The 15,762-nt window shown below is 32.2% G+C and overlaps 1 protein-coding gene across 1 annotated transcript; it reads left to right on the top strand.

The window, feature by feature from the left end:
• Positions 1 to 11,990: 11,990 nt before the first annotated feature.
• On the top strand, positions 11,991 to 15,043 carry LOC105778147 (acyl-coenzyme A oxidase, peroxisomal). Its single transcript, XM_012601772.2, has 7 exons — positions 11,991 to 12,492; positions 12,692 to 12,807; positions 12,917 to 13,797; positions 13,912 to 14,091; positions 14,174 to 14,340; positions 14,422 to 14,545; positions 14,631 to 15,043. The coding sequence occupies exons 1-7, from the start codon at positions 12,047 to 12,049 to the stop codon at positions 14,784 to 14,786; spliced, it is 2,070 nt and encodes a 689-aa protein (XP_012457226.1). The 5' UTR covers positions 11,991 to 12,046; the 3' UTR covers positions 14,787 to 15,043.
• Positions 15,044 to 15,762: the final 719 nt, after the last annotated feature.

Below are 15,762 nucleotides of genomic sequence, written 5' to 3'. Positions count from 1 at the left end.
TTTGTATTTTTATTTCATATTATTTTAAGTTTTTTATTAATATTTTTAACATATTAACTCTTTTGGTTAGATGGTTAGATAATTCTAATTTCATTCTTGAGTCCATCTTTGATTCCTCTTATAAACATTTTAATATGTATTTTTTAGTTCATTGTTTCAAACTTTTATTTTAATTAATGTTTATAATTAATAAATAAATCATTTTCAATTTTTATATTAAATAATTACATATTTATTATTTAATTTTATAAATAAAAGTTATTAATTAAAACAAAAATTAAAAATAATATATTTATTAATTATAAATTTTAATTAAAAATAAAAAATTTTGAAACAATATGAAATAAAAATACATATTAAAATATTTATAAGAGGAATTTGACTTGAGACTCAAAAATGGAATCACATTTATTTAACATCTAACTAAAATAACTAATGTAGTAAAAATATTACTTAAAATATTAAAAAAAAACTTGAAAAAATGAAATAAAAGATACAAATGTGAGTAGGAGAGGAATCAAACCCAGGACTCAAGGAAAAAAACATTAACATTTACTCATCTAACCAAAAAAACTAAATTATTAATTTATTAACTAAAAAAATATTAAAAATATTACTGGTGTCGCCACTGTGCTGTTTGACACAATGGCAGCACAAAAAATAGTTCTTCAAAAAAAAATTAATGATGGTCGAAGGCAGCACTAACTAGCATTATTGCATTTGCCTATTTCAGTAATTAATTTTTCACCTATCATATTTCGACTATTATTTATTTACTTTATATATTAGGGAAAAAAGCCTTTATATTTGTAAAAAAACGATTTTATATGGAGCAAATATAATAAATTTATTATTGTTGAGGTGTCGACTTTTTTAGAGAAATTCTCGAAGTGTTGTTCGCCAGACAGTCGACCAATTCCCAACAAGTGAAGATATTGTTCACCTATAAGGGTTTGTCTCTTGTGCTCCACTGAAAGTTAGCGTGTCGTGAGCGGCTACCCAGAGGGCCTAGAAATGATTATGAACCTCACCTACACAGGGAAAATTTAGGAAATTTGGATTGTGAGATCAATATTTTGATAATTAAAACATTTATAAAAGCTATATAAACTAATGCATAATATTAATTCTTGATAAATTGATGTATATGTTAAATATAAGACTATTACAGAACTATTACAACAATAACTAAAAGAAAAGATACATCAAATAAATTCGAATAATGCATACCTCTTTGCCAATGTTGTTAAAAACATCTTTCTTAATATATGTAATCGAACAATCATTCATCCATAGATCTTCAATTTGATTCCTCGAACAATTTTTCAAAATTTTCATTGCAGAAAAGAATCTTTCCACACTTGTTGTAGCACCTAGCAAAATCAATGCTAACTTAACCAGACAATATACCAATGGATAAACCATGTTCTTTTTAGTATCAACCATATTATTAGCAAGATCTTGAATTCCTTTCAAATTTGAGAACTCCTTGTTTGGTTGCATGACAATAATGTATGTCTATAGTTGGTTATCAAGTGCAAGAACTTCAATCAGAGAAAAATCAAATGAAAACATTTGACTTAGATGAATCAACTTTTGTTTGTCAAAAGATGTAATAAAACTTGAAAAGAAAAGAAAGTTGTTACCAAATTAAGGAAACTCACTTGAAAGTATTAAAAGATTGATCACCTTTTTTGATGAAATTTTAGGGAATAAGAGAAATAGAGAGAAAAGTGAAGAGTGTTAAAAGAAAATAAAAGGGTTAGAAATTTTTGGGAGTTTGGGTGGAGAGAGATTCGTTTATTTTTATATAAAATAATTATTAAAAATTTTAGTGGGGTCAAATTTTTGGTGGGTCAAATTTTTTATGTGTCATTTTTACACTTTTTGTGGGGTTAATTATATAAAATTAAAAAAGAATTATAACTAATTTTTTCCTCTCTTTTTTTGTGTGTGATGTCAATTGACCCCACAACCATTCAAGTGGCTTCCTTACATCCAACCATGGTGCCATTTGGGTTATAAGCCTCAGGTTGGTGATTAGAGTCTCAACATGCCTCGGTGAGCTCCATAATTATTCACACGTCCTATATTAACATATCTCCCTAGAGCTTTGTAGGTATCATTAACCAAAGTGCTCTCGGCTCTGCGAACTAGGTCTTTGGGAAGCCGCTCATGGCACACTAGTTCTTGCCAAAGTACGGAAGACAAAACCTTAATTAGGGAACAATACTTTCTGTTGTTGAGGACTAATTGATTGCCCAATAAATGTCACTTTAAAAAATTTTCTCAAAAGAGTTGATTCCCTCAATAACTACATTTTAAATTGTAGTTTTTTCTATTCAAAATAAAATTTAAATAAACTGATCCAATAAGATGAACAATCCTTTTTTAAAGAGAATAATTCATCTTTAAACAAGTGTGGAAAAGGGACTCACATGGGAAGAATAGCTTTAGGCTAATTCTTTATTGTGATTGAAAAGTGCTTTTAGAAAAAAAGTACTTTTGAAAAGTGTGATAGAAAAGTGTTATGAAAATGTGTAGTTTGTTAATTTTAGTGTTCTTCACTATTGTCAAAATTGTGGTTGAAAGTTAAAATATCATTTTAGACATGATAGTGAAAAGTTAAAAATTAGTTAAGTTATATGATATTTGAATAATTTGATATAATGGTACATGAAGCATAAATTTTAAATACATTTTAAGTAATTAATATAAAGTATTTGTAAAATTAATAATACATAAAATATTTTGAAAACTTAAATATAATAATAAATATATTTAAATAATTTAATGTATTGACATATGAAATATTTAAATAATTTAATATAATGATACATAAAATATAAATTAATCTAATTTTTATATGCTTTTAAATAATTAATATAAATAAGGGTATTTTGATAATTTTTTCTTCCAAACACAAAATCTAAAAGCACCTAAGTCTCAACTTTTTCGTATGGGTGGAAAAGTACTTTTTCATCGCAGTTTTAACCCAAAAAGGAGGTGTTATTCATTGCTTCTATGATAAAAAATCACTTTTAGAACCCTAAACGCAGTGAAGAATGGTGTCGTAGTTGTTTTCCTAACAAGACGTTTTCACATGAAGATATTACGAAAAGAAATCTTAAAATAAGTAGGGAGTGATAAAGTCATGGTTGTTTGAACCGAATCGGTCGGTCAGACTAGTTAGATCAAAAATCAGTTGGAATACTATTTCAGAATATTGCATTAGATCGATTGATTTGAGAATCTGTAAAAAATATTGAAGTTGACTAAATATTGATTGAATCAAACTTATTTATTTTCTATAAACTTGTGTGTCGCACGGAGATACAAACTAGTTTTTTTATGTGCAATGTCATACGTAAACTTGGATTTTGTGCAATTTTATGTATAGAATTTTGATTTGGTTCAATTTTCACAAAGTATTAACAATATTTTTAAATTAGCACAATTTTACGTTGATATATTATATGTTCAAACAATTATATTAATCCAATATGAAAATAATTTGTATGCACTCATTTCTTTAAATGCACATAATTGAACAAAATCAAAGTTTTATATACATATGAAAATGAACCTCATCGTGTAACTCAATTTCTTTAATCTACCCACGTCTTGCAACATTAAATAAATTTATTTTAGTCAACAACCTTTTAACCCAATGACCAAAATATCATGTTATAGATATGAAAGCTTGAGTTCAATATTAATATTAAATAACACTAATCCCTCCACAATTATAAGAAAAAAAAGTTAATACATATTCTCAAATCATTCTATTTTTAATAAATAAATAAAAATTTTATTCATATTTTTTCATTCATCCACGCGGCAAATAATAATTTATCATATTTAAAGCTACCATAATAATATTTGAATATTGTACTTTGATAATAAATAAAAGTTTACTTATTAATTTAATTTTTTTCATTTTCACTAATCCACTTAGTAAAAGACTAGATTATGATTTAAATATAATAATAATATAAAAAACTAGATTATGACTGAAGTGAAAAATAGAATTATATAATAAATATATTTATAAAAATATTGATATAAAAATTAAAAGATACATTAATTGCAATGTTTTAGAATTAAATCGATGATTGAATTAGTTAAGCCACCAGCTCATCGGTTCAATAAAAAAATTCATAAAAATTTAAAAATTTAAAATCATGTTTAATCATTGATTCAAACAGTTTTTAACCGGTTCAACCAGTCTGAACTAGTTTGCAGTTCAACCTGTTCAAAGCCCTTCTCTGGATTGGTTACCTAATCGATTCCCGATCTAATCAATCTGATTGGCAGGTTTTGTCAGATTCAAACAACCTTGATTATAGTCGGCCCTCTCTATAACAACCATCCGCCATACCAACATTTCTCTATAACAATCAAGTTCCAAGTAGAACCGATTTTTTTTATTTTATTTTAACCTTCTATAATAGTTTTTCAGTTATAAAAGCAACAACCATAGTTATGAATTACATTCTTTATTAAATTTGTTCTCAACATATTGTCTAACATTTCAAGTAAAATTATAACTATTTCATATAAGCCATTTATTAATTATAATTTATTAAAGAAAATGGTCTTAATTAAAACACTATTTCAATAAAATATTTAAATTTCACATGAAAAAATCTATTAATAATATTTTATTAAATGAAATAATCTTCAATTAGTGGAATTAAATGTATGAATTCAATAAACTACTAAATTCCCTAATTTAATATTTTACTATGAATTTGGAACATTATAAACTTGTAAATTTATTACTTGAATTTAATAAATCATTATTAATTAATTAATTTGATAACTCAAACTAATTAATTGAACTTATTAGATTTATGAATTTTATAATTAGTAATGTGAAAGAATGTAAAATAAAATATGCATAAAAGCAATTAATTTTTTGATTTGATTCCCACTTTATTTTTAGCATAATTCTCACTTTCTTCATTTGATTAGAATTCACGATATGAATTCAATGGTAAATTTACAACAATTATATCTCTATAATAGCATGTTGTTATCGTGTATAATAGCACCTCTCTATAATAGGCAAAATCTTGTCACACAAATGAGATTGTTATAGACAGAGTTGACTGTAGTTGAAATGGTAAAGTAAAAATGCTAAAAAGTGTTAGATTCAAATCCAATTTATTTGTTTGTAATTTCTATTTTTATACAAGAGATATAAAATATCGGGAACCGATTAATGGATCACACTATTGAATCAATATATTAACAAATAATATAAATGGCTAAATTTGATAAAAATGTCAAATTTTTTTAAATAAATAGGGAAATGGTCCTGTTTCTTGGATATTTAAGGGAATAAGCCAATTTTGAAGAGAGAAAGAGAAAACGCGTTTGGCAGAACATGCTTTCCTGCCATTTCAAATGAAAACGCCTTGTAGACACGCTTTTGGTTTCTCTCTCCTCGACCCTTTTTAAAAGGTTTACAGTTTTTAAATGTTTAAGGTTTTTTAAGGTTTAGGGTTAGAAATTTGGAGAGAAAGACCTAACTATGTTTGTGTTTGAGGTAGACTTGTGATAACTTAAAGGTATATTTGAGTTGATGATGATGCGATAGCGCTCGAAGACTCACACATTTCATTTACCTTGTCGAGATAGAACCATTACCTTAGAAGCCCATTCCATTGCAACTCAAGCTCGAAGTTCACAGCGCTTATACAATCATAAATTGAAGTATAAGTAGAGGTCCTAGTTGATAGTGCTTAGTAGTGGTTAGGCAATCACGGGTTCAAGTTTTACGTTACTTGAAGAAGATGCTTTATAAGCTCAATACATAAGTTTGAGACCAATACCATAGGGAAAAACAAATGGGCTTTCGAGTATAATCAACTTATTCTTTTTCTCCATCTTAACCAAAAGTAGTATCGTAAACCTAATTGTTCGAAACCTATGACAGAGTTGGATACAAGAGGATTATCATGAGGAGTGATTGTGGCAGTGGAGAGAAGGTAAAACTAGAGTTAAGCTAGCAGTGATTATAGTTATTAAAGAGGTTTTTAATCACAAAAATCGTTTTCACCCTGAAAGGACCTTTAACTTTTCTCCACCGAAATATTCACTCCTCTCCATGAAAGTCCACTTGCCCCTAACTCCGTCATAGGTTTCAAATAAAGAGGTTAAGGATACTACTTTGGTAGAGATGGAGAAAAAGAATAAGCTAATTATATTGGAAAATCCCTTCGTTTTTCCCTATGATTATGGTCTCAAACTTATGTATGGGGTTTAGAAAGCATCTTATTTCGGTAGCATAAAACATGAACCCGTCAACGCATAACCACTATCAACTGGGTTCAGAAATTATACTCTAACCCGTGACCGCATAACCACCATCAACTAGAAACCCTACTTATACTTCAACCGGTAACCGTATAACCACAAGAATTGGAGGTTGAGTTGCAATGCGATGAACTTCTAAGTAATGGTTTGATCCTTATACTACAGATGAAATGTGGGGGTCTCTAAGCACCACCACATCATCGTGAACTCAAACACATCTTAAAATTATCACACCATCTTCCTTAAACATAAATTAATCTTTCTATCCAAAAATTTTAACATTTAACCAAAAGAAAACAATTTAGAAAAGATTTTTTAGGGTTTAGGAATGGTGGTCGAAAGAGTGATAGAGTAGGGGAGCAAAACCTCCTTTATATAGGCAACCGAAGGGGGGAAAGAATAGGAAAAACAAACAAACAATGTACCACTTGAATCTGAAATTATCTCTGGATTCTCTAGGTGTCTAAAAACTATCCCAATGTCACATCCCAAGATCAGGGTTGGAAGTCTTGGCCGTGCAAAGTGAAGGTTCGCCAGTGTTCCGGTGAACTGAGATCGCCAATCAGTTGGGTAAATTGAGGGTTCGCGAAGATTTAGGGGAGTTGGGTGTTTGTTAAGGAAGTTTTAGCAAGGGTGTTCGTTGAGTAGCAGTGTACTCCAAAAGAAGTGGTAAGGGGTGCGCCAGTTTCATTGCGAGGCAAGTTCGCTAATGTATTGGCAAGCTAAGGGTTCACCAGTCTGTTTGGCAAGCTAGGGTTCATCAGTCAAAGATACATTCATACTCAAATTAGGAAATAGTTATTTAATGTATCTAGGAATACTTTACGTGCAAGTAACAACTTTTCTAAGTCAGATAGGGTATCCAAAGATATCTAGAACTCTTAGGTATATAAATAAGACCCTTGATTCAGTGAAATTCTTCACTGAATATTCTACCATTAAAGTATCTTTTTTAAGTTCTGTTTGTAATAATCCGGGTAAGTCCTTATGTTGTTAGGGTTGATTTTCTTTAGAGGTAGGTTCTCATAATTGTGAGAAATTTGTATGTTCTGTTAATAATATGTTTGTTTGTTGCGAACAAGCCAGACCATATTCTAGTAATGACAAAGGCAAAGCCAGAGTCGTTTAAGTTCCCCGTTTCTGGTAAGTGATTAGGTTTCGTTAGGAGTATATTCCTTACTAAGTTTTTAAAAGTGTGAGTGATCGATAACTGTCAATTTATGGGTTCTTCAAAGGTATTCTGATTATGATTGCTAATGGCTATGGTTTTCTAAAGGAAACCTTGTTTTCAAAACCCAAAAGTAAGATTTCTGTAAAGCTCTATTTTAAGCTACGAATTCTGTTTTCAAAATTACGATTTTAAAAAGATAATTTTAAAGCACAGTTTTATGTAAGCTCCTATGCGAGCCTTTGATTATAAGAATGTTTTGAAAGAATGATTTCAAGTTGTGTTTTTGAAAGGCACTTAACATGCGAGTTTTTTATAAGTAAATTTTTTAGTTCTGCTTTATGTGAGCTTTCTGCTAAGTTTGCTTTGTGTGAGCTCTCTTTTTGGCTTTACTTTGTACGAACTCTCTGTTTGGATCTGCTTTGTGTGAGCTCTCTGTTAACCTTTGCCTTAGTGCAAGCTTTCTATTCTGTGTGCTCCTTAGTGAGCCTTCTGACTGGTATACCAATAGTGTGAATATTCACCCATGTTCAGTCTTACTCTGCGTGTTCCTTTGAGAGCATGAGCTTTTGTGAGCCTCACTCCGCATGCTCTTTGAAAGCATGGGCTTTTGTTAGAATTGTGATATATCTCATTCTGTGTGCTCTTCGTGAGCTAGGTTGGATATAACTTATTCAACAAGACATGTCTTCTGTTTTACGACCTAGTCGTGTGACCTAAGGCTGACTTTGTTCATGAATTCTGTTATGTGCTAGCTAGTCTTACAACTCTATTATAAACTCATATTCAATTTTTTTTTTGAAAAGCAATATGGCATTACAAGATTTTAAGGCGAGTCCCTTTTAAAAATAAGTTTTTAAAAGAAAGAAATTCTAAGCATTGTTTTTTTAAAACTGGTTTCACAAAAAATAAGGTTTTCCAATGTGAACTGGGTCTCGCATCCTCACCTACGTACCCAACATGTGAAACATTTTCAAAACTAAAGTTTTCTACTGTTTTAAAATGTTGTTTTTAAGGCATAATCTAATAGTTTCTAATTATTCACTGAGTTCTCCCCCGAACTCACCCACTCCTCTCTTACTTCTCAGGTAAGTAGATCGCATATAGCATAGGCGATGTCGATGATCCGGTGAGGCACCTGACTGATACAGTCGAATCATAAAGATGGGCGATGGGCTTTTGTTATGCTATTTAGAATAATAAATTACATTTTTAATTTATTTTCGAATTATTTTCTTAATATAAAAGTACAATATGATATATATATATATTTAAGTTTACTCAATTTTTGCAAACTTGTTATGGATTTTGACTTCTATTTTATAATTAATAAATCGATGTTATTCGTGCATGTCTATTTGTAAACTACTTGCGTACCCTTATAGTGTTAGTATTATTATATGCAAAACCCTAGATATGTTTACCATATTTACATACGTACCCGTAGCTTTGCAAACCCTTACATGTGTGGGAACCCATGAATTTATGCCAACCTTGTTTAATTGTGATAGTCTTTTGCATGCATGTTTCCTTATAAGCGAAGCCTAATAATTAGTGAATCTACAATGTATGAGCAGTTTAAGTGTTAAGTGAACTATTAGTGTTTTGTGAATTTAATATTTAAAAATCACTATATACGAGCTATGTATGATTGTGATGCGAACCTGTAAATATTTCTAAGTGTTTGGAATTATTGTTTCACATAATAGTGAACTCTAATTATTTTGCATGCGAACCCTTGTGTTTCATGAATGTATGGTTTTCCACTACTTTATCTTCATCTTCTTTATCTTGATCTTCACCTCAAGCTATATCTTCATTTTCATCTTCATCTTGTTTCTCCTTGGTTGAGTGTGGCGTCGTCCTAAGTTGCCATCGTATGTTGTCTGCTCTACTAACATGTTGTTGCCAAGATAAGCCACCTGGGTAAAACAATGACATCGAGGGGGTTTGCATCATTATCGGCAAATAAGCGTATGATGTCGCATAACTCGATTGTGGATAAAATGTTAGAATTATCGGTGATGTGAGATACACCGGTGTTGTTGTAGGCATTGTCATATAATATAGTGTTGGGGACAGAGGTGGTGCAAAAAATATACCTGCATACAAGGTACGATGGTGCATAGTGTGATGCTTGTGTAAAAATAACGGACTTAGTGAAAACACCGAAATAATATGAACTATACTGACTGGAAGTGGTGTAACCATCGGTGCCTCATGTTGGGTTGGAGCTTATGATGACTTTGCTGAGGTGGCATGTACTCCTGACCTAGGATTCATGCGGAATCATCTTGGCCTCCTACGAGACGTTGCCTAGCCCTTTCCTCCTCCGACAGTAGATATGACTTGCCGTGATGTCTAAATCATCTCATGTAGTCCAGAGAGGTAACCAATTCTAGTGCAAGAACAAGGTTGGGCATAGGTATGAAATCATACCTATGCTCCCAAATGTTGATATATTTCTCGTGGAATTTCACCCAATCTTTGTCAGTCTTCCCCCGTAAATTGACCTTGTGCAATTCTTCGAGGTCCTCAGGTGACGGCAGAATAGTTTGCCTAAACCCGAATTGGCATAGCAATTAGTTGGATTCGTGCATCTACACTATCACGAAAACTATCAATGACACCTTAACGTGCTAGATATTGCAATCGGTAAAAAAATCGTCCGAGATGCATTCTTGAATTTTTGGATCGGCATATGACATCCATTCAAACTATAGTATGAAATTATAAATTTTATTATCTATCTAATATTAAGTTTCAAATCCTTACGTAAATATTATATAATTAAAAAATTCAAAAACTAACCTTCGCTTCCGATCGTTGATTTAATAGTAGCTGAATGTCTTCGAGCTCGCCCGCTATACCCACATGACTTGCCCCATTGTTTCACCTATTTAAGTAATATATTATTTCAAAAATATAATAATGAATAAATATTATGATAACTATATTATCAAATGAAATTTACTTTGTTACTAGTAGGAATCAATAAAGGGTGTTGACTCAAGGACATAAAAATAGTAACCGGTATCATGCCCATGACTGCAGAAGGAGTATGCAACCACCGATTTTAAATTTTTATGGTTGCATCACTTGAACATCTTTCGGTATAGTGTGGCCAACATGGTTGATCCTCAACTGAGTCGCCTCACTTCTTTCAAGTCGACAAGTTGTAGTAGCCACCTTAGATGTACTAGATTTCAAGATTTATCGAACATTAGAATACACCCGGTTAACCTCAGGATGAATGCTCGGGGGTATTGTTGTCTTTCAATGGAACTTGCGGAGTTGTTGCGATAATTGAAAATTTCTTCCAACCATTTCATCTCTATTCGGCTACTAAAAAACTTCTCCAACACTTTGCCTACTAGTGCATCGCAAATGTTGCTCCAATCGCCAATGTCCACTACCCTTGTAACGATTGGCCTATCCACCGATAAATTGATTTGTAATGCTACGTCTCCAAGTGTGATTGTATACTCACTGCATGAAAGATGGAATATGTGTCTTGGGTCTCTATCTTTCCACCAATGCGTTGATAAATGTGGGATCTAGTTTACACCCCCTGAGCATATGAGACACATGCAAAAATCCCACCTCTTGCAAGTCTTCTTCAATTACACGCAGTGCCCTCGCAAATAAATTGAGGATGTACGTCTCTAAAATTTGATCTTCGGCCTAATTATATAAACATAAAAAAATATAAATTTAATTATATTAACAACTTAATAATGAACTTAATTAAAATTAAAAAACTAAAAAGAATATTTTCTTACCATTTGCAATTAAACACCAAAATGTGCTTGCCATTGAAATGAATTAGCGAATTGCCATTATAAAACCAATTAAAACAAATAAGTTACTGAAATATAAAATTAAAACAACAATATCTTTAGAGAAATTATCTTTTAAAACTGAAAACTAAAACCTTAGAGAATTGAGAGAATTAAAAAATTGCAATTTTAATGCAAAAGAAAAAAATGACTTGAGTTTATATAATAAATAAACTAGTTGTTTTTATCCTTGGAAATAAGTTGCTGTTTTTAGCCTATTTCTCTTTTTTTTAAAAAAATACATATTTCTCTAGTTTAGCTAATATAAATAACTAAATTAATTTTAAATATTAAAAGCTAAAATTTAAATTATTTTTATTTTCGTAACAATTTTCAGAAAAATGATTACTATTTTTAAAGGATAAAATTAATATCTCATAATATTTTTAAAGAAAAATATTGTATTATTTTTTAAAATAGATAAACCAAATCTGTGTGAGAAAAACCAAAGTTTATCCATTCTGCGTATATGGGAAGATAAGAATAAACAGGACAAAACAAACTCAAAAGGTCAAATCCCAATCTGTCTCAAAACCTGCCACGTCATCACTATATCCATTCCCCCAAGGCCCCGAGCTAACTTAACGACTTTCCTTTCTTCCAATAAAAAATTGCCATGTCACCATGACTTTTATGTTTAAAAACCCCTCCTTTTCTTCACATTGTCAGAGGACAAACCACCGCTTAAAAAAAAATTCCCCGTTGTCGTAAAAACATGAACCCAAATCAGACGGTGGAGGATGAATCCCATCCGTCCATCACCGCCGCGAGCCGCCGTATCCAGTGTCTGTCCCTTCACCTGACCCCGCTTCCACCTTCTCAACCTTCACCCCAACTCAACATGCTAACATGCGCCAAGGCGGCCAATAAACTGGAGGTTGACAAAGTCTCTCTCTCAACCTACATGAGAGGGAAAAACAGGGATATTCAAGAGAAAATCATTGAATTTTTCGAGTCAAGGCCCGATTTACAAACCCCGGTCGGGGTTTCAATGAATGAACATAGGGAGCTTTGTATGAGACAGCTGGTTGCGTTGGTTAGAGAAGCAAAGATCAAGCCTTTTAGATATGTTGTTGATGACCCCGCTAAGTATTTCGCCATTACTGAAGCTATTGGGAGTATTGATGTATCTCTTGGGATCAAACTTGGAGTCCAGTTTAGGTATATTAAAGATTCAATCTTGGTTGCTTTTTGGAGTTTGGGTATTTAAATTTATGAAAGTTATTCATGTTTTAAGTTTTGGAATCTGGGTTTTATGGGGAGTGTGTGTGTGTGTGTGTTTTTTTTTTTTTTTTTGTAAATGAGGAATTTATTGGTTTTGGATTAATCGTAGTGAGTTGGAATGCTTAAAATTGTGCAGTCTTTGGGGAGGTTCAGTGCTGAACTTAGGAACTGAAAAGCATAGGGATAAATATTTTGATGGAATCGACAATCTGGATTATCCTGGGTGTTTCGCCATGACAGAACTACACCACGGTAAGCTCTCTGTTTCAACCATGACAATCTGGGTTTTCTTGTTATAAATTATGGTGGTGTTTTTTATGTATAAAAAACTAAACCGTGAAATTTATGTGGATTTTGAAAGGCTCAAATGTACAAGGTCTTCAAACCACGGCAACATTTGATCCAGTTACAGATGAATTCATCATTGACACACCAAATGACGGAGCCATCAAATGGTGGATTGGCAATGCTTCTGTTCATGGCAAATTCGCAACAGTTTTCGCTAAACTCATTTTACCAACTCATGACTCCAAAAAAGTTTCCGATATGGGAGTCCATGCTTTCATTATCCCAATAAGGGATTTAAACACTCTCCAAACACTTCCCGGAATTGAAATCCACGATTGTGGCCATAAAGTTGGTTTGAATGGAGTTGATAATGGAGCACTGCGATTCCGTTCAGTTCGAATCCCCCGAGATAACCTTCTTAATCGATTCGGCGATGTTTCTCAAGATGGAAAATACACTAGTAGTCTCCCTACTATAAACAAACGTTTCGCTGCCATGTTAGGTGAACTTGTAGGTGGGAGGGTCGGCCTTGCATATGCTTCCGTTGGCTTCCTCAAGATTTCGGTCACTATCGCTGTTCGATACTCCTTACTACGCCAGCAATTTGGTCCTCCCGAACAGCCTGAAGTCAGCATTCTTGATTATCAATCACAACAGCACAAGCTCATGCCGATGCTGGCTTCATCGTATGCATTTCATTTTGCTACTCAGTATTTGGTCCAGAAATATTCGGAGATGAAGAAGATGCACGATGAACAACTCGTTGCTGACGTACATGCACTTTCCGCAGGCCTTAAGGCCTACGTGACATCATATACAGCAAAGTCATTGAGTACCTGCAGGGAAGCCTGCGGAGGCCATGGATATGCCGCTGTCAACCGGTTTGGTAGCTTGAGGAACGATCACGATATTTTCCAGACATTTGAAGGAGACAACACAGTACTTATGCAACAGGTTTCAGACACCTTGCTTGAAAACTTACAATGTCTTTTTTCAGTTTTCCTTCATTAGACCTTGAATTTGCTTTTTGATACAACTTAATGAGACTTCTTCTTGGGATCTATCTAGGTAGCTGCTGATCTATTGAAGCAATATAAAGACAAGTTCCAAGGTGGTACTCTTTCTGTTACATGGAACTACTTGCGAGAATCTATGAACACATACTTGTCACAGCCGAATCCTATAATTGCTCGATGGGAAAGCGCTGATCACTTGCGAGACCCTAAATTCCAGTTGGATGCCTTCAGGGTGAGTGTTATCTTTGTTATTGTACATTATCGTTTCATAGTGTAAATTGTAACAATAAGATTTCTACAATTTTGGTTTTTAGTACCGAACCTCGAGACTGCTCCAAAGTGTAGCAGCACGGCTCCGGAAGCACTCGAAAACTCTAGGCACCTTTGGTGCTTGGAATAGGTGCCTGAATCACCTTCTGTTGCTTGCAGAGTCTCATACTGAGTCTGTCATCCTTGCAAAGTTTATCGAAGCTGTGCACAAGTACATCCTCAACTCTAATATTTTCCGCTTACCATGCGCATACTTTCTGAGTTTCTAACTGAGCTTGAAATTGAATTCCAGTTGTCCTGATGCAAGTAGTAGAGCTGCTCTAAAACTCGTTTGCGATCTTTATGCGCTGGACCACATCTGGAACGACATAGGAACTTACCGTAATGTTGATTATGTTGCTCCTAACAAAGCCAAGGTATGGAGTCCAAATCAGAAAGAAGTATAGAGCATATGTCCCAAGTATTGGTGTTTCATTAGTAACTCTGTTTTCCTTTATGCAGGCAATCCACAAGCTCACAGAGTACCTATGTTTTCAAGTGAGAAACATTGCAGGGGAACTTGTCGATGGATTTGATCTTCCGGCATCTGTTACACGAGCCCCGATTGCGATGCAGTCAGAAGCATATGCGCAGTACACGCACCATATTGGGTTCTAATGACTTGCACCCCCCCTCCCCCCCAACCCCCCAACCCAAAAAAGAAAATATGCAATGTCAATCGCCATATGTAAATAAATTTAACCCAAAAAGATCAAGGAGTTTTTTTAGCCTTTTTATCATATTGTTTTCTTTTTTAATATCAGAAATTTTATACTACATCACATTTCATGAAAAAAAGTAATGTAAAATATATTATATTTATGAGAAAATATTTAATAATTATTATTAGTGGAATTATAAAAGAATTGTGTTCAAATTTTGTTAATATAGATTCAATCTTTGAAGATATCATTTTAAAAACTTGAAAAGATAAAAACACCATCATAATAAATATAAATTAATATTTGTTATTATTTAAAAATAAATAATTTTTTACCAATTTAGCTGACATTCACTTTAGAGAAAAGCTATATAATAAGAATAAATATATGACCATTGTGTTCATTAACATGTTAGATTGTTAGTTAGTGCTCCTATTGAAGGATGTTGACTACAAGTAACTGTATATATACCATGATCTCTTTATATGGTGTTTCATTACGTTCTTTATAAAATTTCATGTTTGTTTTTTTAATGCTAAATACGCCTATAAAATCTTTCAACCAAAATTTTGAAGTCATACATTTTGAAAATGTACATTCAATAATTATTTATTGTAATAGAAATAACATTTTAAAATTTATTTAAGAATTACAGATAAGTCTTCGCCAGAATTCTTAATAAAACCATTTACTTAATTAAAATAATTTTAAATATCATCTATAAAATGATTTTGATAATTATTGGCATGAATTTATCAATTCATCATCATCGTCGTGATGGTGGTCGTCACCATCTTAAAAATAGTTCAACAATTATAAGGTAATTTTTTTGTCACGATAATAGTATTGAAAGTATTCAATAATTACTTATTCTAATGGAAAATAAGTTTTTTTTTAAATTTATCTCAGAACTACTATGGAGTTTCTCGTCT

The sequence above is a fragment of the Gossypium raimondii genome, chromosome 10 (assembly GCF_025698545.1).
Source record: "Gossypium raimondii isolate GPD5lz chromosome 10, ASM2569854v1, whole genome shotgun sequence".
Classification (NCBI taxonomy): Eukaryota; Viridiplantae; Streptophyta; class Magnoliopsida; order Malvales; family Malvaceae; genus Gossypium; species Gossypium raimondii.
This window is presented reverse-complemented; position numbering and strand designations above follow the sequence as displayed.

Excerpts from the sequence above, each read along its gene's own strand:
- LOC105778147 (XM_012601772.2), top strand. The coding sequence starts at position 12,047 with ATGAACCCAAATCAGACGGTGGAGGATGAATCCCATCCGTCCATCACC. Across the intron at positions 12,493-12,691 it reads AAACTTGGAGTCCAGTTTAG|TCTTTGGGGAGGTTCAGTGC; the intron begins GTATATTAAAGA and ends AAAATTGTGCAG. Across the intron at positions 13,798-13,911 it reads ACACAGTACTTATGCAACAG|GTAGCTGCTGATCTATTGAA; the intron begins GTTTCAGACACC and ends GGATCTATCTAG.